This window comes from Protomyctophum parallelum (genome assembly GCF_964188405.1).
Source record: "Protomyctophum parallelum genome assembly, chromosome: 3".
NCBI lineage: Eukaryota > Metazoa > Chordata > Actinopteri > Myctophiformes > Myctophidae > Protomyctophum > Protomyctophum parallelum.
The window spans coordinates 46,325,806-46,333,305 of NC_139698.1; the positions used below are offsets into that span (position 1 = coordinate 46,325,806).

Consider the following 7,500-nt stretch of genomic DNA (forward strand, 5'->3'; position numbering starts at 1 on the left):
AACACTGAGCTGTTGTGGATTTGAGGTGGGAGGCAGCAGAAATGTGTGTCAAGATGTTCCCTGCCTGATGTTCAGCCGGGTTCAACAACAAGCCTCCGCTAAATGGAGGCTTTTATGGGCCTGCTTCACTCATTGCACCAGCTTTGTACGTCTGTGAAATGTGCACATTGAGGATTATGAATCCACATAAACAACAGCCTCTATACTTCACAAATATTGCCCAGTGCAGTGGTTCTCAACCTATGGAGCCACATAATTGCCTTTCATGGACCCATGGACGCTTTACAAAATGAACAAGAAACGATTTTGTGGGGTCCCCAGAACTATAAAAACTGTTTAAACATTGGCCAAATTATCAAGCACTACAAGCTCACAGCCACAACATCTCACAACCCGAGGGGTTGAGAGCCTTACACAATTTGTATCTATGGAGCAGAGTCAAACTAAATGTAATACATCAACTCCTACAATTCCAAGTGCTTGTCAGGGTGGGGGGTCCCCAGTTGAAATCAAAATCAAAAATTATCTGGGAAATATGATTGAAATATTGTTTCAACGTGGGGGGGCTGGGCTGAAAAGGCTGAGAACCACTGGCCTAATGAATGCTCCGTCAAACATCGATATACTGCGTCGTACCAGAATTAGTGGATCTACAAGCTCACGACACCTTGCGTTGTGAGCAATTTCTTTGGCACGTGATGCCCTCATACGTCACACAATTTACATCAGCCTTCAACTACCAGACTATAGCACCAGTTATAATCTCTGGCATGTTTACAGTGTGATTTTTTACAAAAGAATGAAATGGAGAGCAAAGGCGTGTAATGAGGCGTTCAGTATAGGAGCCTAGCGCTGTTAGACTATTTGCGTTTGATAAAGTGGTTCCAAATTCAATCTCAGTGCAGAGAGATAGGCTTCACCAGTGGGCTCAGCTTTAAACCCCTCGGCAGGCCGCGGCTGCCATTCATTTTAGACAAACTGTGCCAGGCAAAGTGAGGCCTCCTTGGCGCGGCCACTGCAGGTGGCAGCCAAACAGCAGCCACACATAGCAAACGTGGTAACAATGACCTCAGTGACATGACACACGCCTGGCCTGGCATACCACCGAGCTCCACTTGGCACTGTGGAACACCGTCTCGACTGAACATGAGCCACGGGAGACACCACCGAGAATAATGTCAAACCCAAACTCACCCAGCCTGAACCACACGGTGAAATAGCACTTCCGTACTAGTGAAAGCCATGCCTCCGTCGCGGTCAAAACAGTAGTCGTGTCATATAACATCAAAATCAACTGTAGATGTAAGTCGACTAAAACCAAAACATTTCAGATGACTAAAATATGACTGAAACTACATGTCATTCAAAAGACTATGACTAAAACTAAATAACGATTTGCTGTCAAAATGAACACTGCATACCACTGAACTCCACTTGGCTCACATGAGAGAATTCCTGTCTGTCTGCTTTCACAGAGCAGCAAGAAAGCAATCTCAGGACTCTGGACTATCAATCAATCAGTGATGGAAGAAGTACAAAGTAAAAGTAATATCAATAACAGAATGTAAAATGCTTGTGACAGAATATCCCATTTCAACATTTCAAAATGTATGAAAGTGACCCGTTTTATTTTGTCTATTTTCATATAGCGTAGTATACTAAGTATAGTGTATATGAGACTGAAGTTAATTTGTTATAATAATCTAAATCTACAAAGTAACTAGTAATTAAAGTTTTTAAATAACTGTAGTGGAGTAAAAAGTACAATATTGACTCTGAGTAGAAGTAAAAAAGTGAAAATTGGAAAAACTCTAAAGTAAAGATACCCGACTCAAAACTGTACTTAAGTACAGTACTTAGTTACATTACCCCAGCCCACTGCTATGAATGTTTTTTTAATAAAAAACAAACAAACTTTTACAATCTTACACCAATAACAAACAAGAATTTTAAAAGTCACAACGAGTAATTAATAATAATAATAATGTCTCTCAAGACTTGATACAGGCCCCCTTTCGGCCAAAACGAAAGAAAAAAATACCTCGCCGCTTTTTTCCACCAACCTGCCAAAAGTAGGCTTCGAACAGGCGCCGTGTTTCCAATTAACCTTCAGCTAATTGCTTTACAGTGGTATCGTTTACATAAATCTCTAGTACCAATACTCATTATCTTATCAAAAGGAAGAGACGACAGGCAGCACGGCAGGAGAGCAAGCAGCTGCCAAAACCAGAGACTAATAGTACAGACTACGGTATACACTCCCGTCACACCAACCATCTATCTATGGCACCAAGTGTACGTCTGTAATCCACGTAACTCGAGATCCGTTCGCCCCACCGACTTCAAATTCGACACACACGTTCCACACCACCACAGGAAGTACAGTGCCCGGCCTTGAGTCTGTCGGACCCATCACTGAAAGTCACCGAAATGTAGTCCCAGGCTCTGGACAGGGTCCCTGCCCAGGCTCTGGAGCTGGCCTGTTCTGACATCACAATGATGTTCTGACATCTGCACAGACTCCATCTTTGGGCATGCCTGACAAACAAGTCCATCTATGGGCATAAAGGTGGAGCTGGCCTGTTCTGACATCACGTTGCATCACAAATAACTCCATATATGGGCATATAAGGGACACTGTGTGGGCATCCATTTCCAACTTGCATCGTTCCAAGTACGCCACTAGACCAGACTACATTTCGGTGAGTTTCAGTGCAGCACTATTTTTCAGCGTATTCTTCTCTTTGTACGACAGGATTCAGTAGATTTAGGACACGGATGGACCACCATTTGAAGTATTTCATCCCTGGGACACCATCTAAGAACATTTTCTAATTATTAAACATGATTTAGTCTGATATGAGCTCTATCATTTGGCCTACAAGTCATTGTCACCTACCTTCTTAAAACTAATGACCTGTCATTTTTTTAATGTTTTTCAGGAGAAAAAAAAAAAGATCCAAAACAAAACTATATTTCTTAATCATGACTATTAACATAAAAATAACACTGTCAGTCAGTTATGTAACATTAAATATAATTAATAATAGGAAGGATTAAACCTGACTAAGGCCAATTTACTTACTGACTTACAAAAAGATTGGCCTATACTGAAAGGTGGATTTTTGAGAGATCCACAGAGTAATAATGGAGGCAGGCATACTCACGTCAGGACGTAGTTGACGCTGACGATGCAGTGGGGTCGGGACGAGCGGCTGTTGTGGACGATGGTGGCGTAACTCTGCACCCACACCCAGCCTCCCTGCTTGGCCAGGAAGCGGTAGTACTTGGTGGTCACCTGTCCCTTCACCAGCACTGAGGCGAGAGAAAACACATGGAATGTAAGGATTATTGACAAGAAAAGACGCGTCGAAAGAATCATGTCGACACATACGGTGTAGTATATACATATACAGTCATCAGGGAAATATTGGGAGAGGACAAATAAGCGTTGTCTCGTTGTTGAGATGCATTGTCATTGTCACACGGCATGCAGTGAGCAAATTATCAACATTTTCCACACTGAAAACATTTTTCTGTGTGCGTTTTATATGATCACATTTAGAACAAAGAGAAAGATATCCTGGTTTCACGCTGGGAGGTTTGCAGGGCTGAATCTGTTTAGTTTATTATACTGGAACTTCCAGAAAAGTTAAGTTTGGAAAGAAAGAATAGAAAGAAAGAAAGAAAGAAAGAAAGGCGAGCAGTTAAAAGCTACAAATCATGGTTTGTGATTCATAATTTTGACCAAAGAAATACCATAACTCAAAAGTATATGCACTGTAGCAAGAAACACTTTCACGGTGGGAAGAAGTTGGCCGGAGTATAAAACACTATTCTACTAAATAATAGCTAAAAGGAAGTCCTGCTTTAAAACATGAAGGAGCAGACACAGTAATACTGTACAACTGGGTAGAAAATAAACTGCCATGGAATAATTCATGTTAATCTTTACAGGCCATATCAACTATGCAATATTTCAGTAATTGCATACTTTTGGGTATACTGTAATATTGGTTGTTCATAATCGGGGAAGATATCTACAAATTCCAGGAATTTCTGTCTGTCTCTGAACAGTAATATTATCTGTCTGTTTGAACCAAAATATGGAGATGACCCATTACTGACATCATGGATGACTGACGTCATAGACTGGGCTAACATACTGTATGCTGAACAGGTACTGACCTTGATGTTCAGTAGCACAGCATACTGACTGTGAATGTGCATATTGTACCATGGCACAACATGGCGTAATGTGACTTATAAGCAAGGGTTCTCATTCACAGACGTTTTAAATTCAAGTGTGTACAAATGGAACCAAATGGACACTTACAGGTTGCATAATGTGCCGTGACAAAACAACATAACATGACAGCATAACTCAACAATGTGAGGGGGATCAAACAGGTCTATAGTGTACAAAGCCTTGCTTACGGGTTCCATTTGGTTCCATTTGTTGAGTTACAGACCTGTAAGGGTCCATTTTAGAACAACCTCAAGGAACCCCCCTCGTGTCCCTCGGGAGTCGGGAGCCCCAACTTCGAGAACCACCGACGTAAAGCAACAGCGTAGTGACGTATATATTATACAGCCATAATATAGCTCAACACGTCATCATCTTTTAAAGAGCAACGTGGCGTGTGTGTGGGGAGGGGGAGGGGGGTTGCGAGTAAGTGTAGGAAGAGCAAAACAAACCTAACTCACACAAGTGGTGTGCACATCTGAGGTGGAAGGAGTCACAGCTGTGGACGTGGTGATAGAGGGTCTTCTCTATTAGGTCCTGTGGCTCGTAGCCTGTCAGCTCGGCCACCCTGCAGGAGAGCACGCACACACACACACACACACACACACACACACACACAACACACACACACGCCATCAGTGCACACGTCCCCGGGGAGCCCTGGGGGATCTGCACTCGCCGCTTTGTACTCGCATCAGCTCATGCGCGTGCAAATAATATCCCAGACACATAAACACACAGCTCAACAATACATGCATATATGCATGTCCTTGCACACGTGCAGACACACACATACATGTGCATGTTTCTATACACTCCACACGTACACACATGAATGCGTGCACGCACGCGCCCACACACACACACACATGCACACACACACACACACACACACACACACACACACACACAAAATATGGTTACGCACGCACGCAAGCACACACACATTTCTATTACTATACTTGTGAGGACATCAGCATTTTAGAATGCCAATTTTATGAACAGCATTTTTATAATAACTAGGGATAGAAAATGGTGGCGTGCAACCACCCTGTAACACATGAACTAGACATCCTATACAACTAACACCTGTGACCTGAACCAAATGTGTAATCCTAGCCTCAACCGGAATCATTTGCAAATTGTAAAAGCCTGACAAAAGAAATATAATAATGATTAACCATAAAACCATTTCTCTGCATGGTGAGGACCAGGAAAGTTCTCATCGCTGTGTCTATTTGTCAAATCGCCAAAACTGGTTCAAATTAAAAAATAACACAAATGGCAAAACGACAAGGTCAAAACATGTCGATTTGCGTCCCCGTTTCGAGCTTGCGGAGCTGCTATTTTTTATGCTTTTGTGTGATGTGTGATCAAGTAGGGGGTTAATTTACGGAAAAACAGTTGAAAGTTGAAATATGGAGATAAGAGCTGCACTCATAAGTATAGTAATACAAGTACACACACACACACACACACACACACACACACGTGCACACTGCAGGAAAGCAGACAGGCATGCATGCAGACACACACGCACCGTGAATCCAGGAAGATGAGCTTCATGTCGAGGCTGGCTCTGAACATGAACATATTGCTGTGCAGCTTGATCTCGGTGACGGCGCTGGGGGGCAGCGAGTGGCCCACCGCCACCAGGCCCACGTTCTGGTAGCAGCCGTCGAAGGGAGACATGTCCAGGCTGTACTGTCGGATCTTCAGGTACCCGCTGCAGTGGATCACCTGGAGCAGACACGTTGAATACCAGGAGATATAGGGTTAGGGTTAGGGCCGCTGCAGTGGATCACCTGGAGCAGACACGTTGAATACCAGGAGATAGGGTTAGGGTTAGGGCCGCTGCAGTGGATCACCTGGAGCAGACACGTTGAATACCAGGAGATTTATTTGTCTAGCCTCGGTGTTGATTTCGTCTACTAAAACCATGACGAAAGCTGTTCGTCACATTTATTTTTCCACTGGCGAAAACTGAATAAAAACTAAATACAAACTAAGCTATGGTGACTAAAACTAAAAAAATATATAGTGACAATTTCAACAGATAAAAAGTTAAGGAGAAGTCATTTTATGTTTGGTTGCGCTCTGAAAATAGCTTTGAAAATAGCAGATCTACAAGCTAGTTATCCCTAGATGAAAGTGAAGTGACAATTTAAGGACTCAACAAACTATACTATAAAAGTCTCCTCACTTTTGTCCAATCAAATCGTCGCTATGGGGTGCTCAGCCTATCAAACCATCGACATGAGGTACACACAAACAGGCAAAGCATAGCCCCTCAAAAACTTTGGCCAAATTTTAATGAGGCAAACATTTTGAAAATATCCGATCTTCAGGCACGTACGGTACATGCCACAGCGTGTCATTCGTGATGTGGTGTGAGCTTGTACATCTGTCTTGAAAATGTTTGAATAATTAGAATCATTTTTAAGACAAATCTCCTGTACTGTATGCTTACCTTGTAGCCACCACAGGTGAGGCCAGCGTTTCTTTTAGCGAGGACACATTTCATCCTCAGGAAAAAGGAGCGTTCCATCTCATATTCTAAGGTGAACAAATAAAACGGGAGAGGGAACAAGCACATTAGACACCATCGCTCTGTCCAGTGTCCACAACATGTGTTCACTGTGAGTACAATAATATGTCTGGGACCTAGCCTATATAGACTCAGCATCGCTGTCGGGCAGAAACCTCATAACTCCATGTTTCAACTATTAATACTTAATGTAATTAAGGCCTTACTTCGTCATAGTATAGTGTCACACGAAAGTAGCAAAAAATAGCTGATCTATAAGCTATCTATAATGCAACAAATTGTAAGCTTGTAGATCTGCAACTTTTGCTTTTTTGTGTGAAAGTGAAAGCAGTTAAGTCTGGAACACAGTTCCATTGGAACACAGCTGGTTTATCATTATTTTTTATTTTTTTCTCTCCCATTTTCTGAAAAGTAACAGTTCTGGACTGCTGGTTTCCAGCATGCAGGACAGCGACGCTATGCTGAAAGGTCATCCATGCTTTGGGACTTTCTTTATCTTATTGGACACAGTGTTCACACCAATGGGTCAAGACGGGACCAGACGGTTTTATCGACGCAAGTCGACCCAAGTGATTCAATTGGTTCAATTCAATGGTTGCTTGCATCTACTTGCATGTCTACTTGCAACCGTTTGGTTGCAAGGAGTTGCATGTCGACCCATTGGTGTGGTTTTGGCCTATTTAGGGTCAGGGTTAGGCTAAGGTCA

At 42.6% G+C, this 7,500-nt stretch overlaps 1 protein-coding gene across 2 annotated transcripts in view; it reads right to left on the minus strand.

Moving 5' to 3' along the window:
- Positions 1 to 7,500, minus strand: part of sim1a (SIM bHLH transcription factor 1a) — a 25,412-nt gene that overhangs the window by 9,853 nt on the left and 8,059 nt on the right. The window contains exons 6-9 of one of the 2 annotated variants that reach the window (XM_083760972.1): positions 6,717 to 6,802; positions 5,787 to 5,986; positions 4,708 to 4,814; positions 3,168 to 3,315 (exon numbers count right to left, since the gene is read on the minus strand). In XM_083760972.1, coding sequence (XP_083617098.1) covers positions 3,168 to 3,315; positions 4,708 to 4,814; positions 5,787 to 5,986; positions 6,717 to 6,802 — 541 coding nt within the window. Of the gene's footprint in view, positions 1 to 3,167; positions 3,316 to 4,698; positions 4,815 to 5,786; positions 5,987 to 6,716; positions 6,803 to 7,500 lie in introns of both variants that reach the window. The other variant, XM_083760971.1, reaches the window with a different exon arrangement.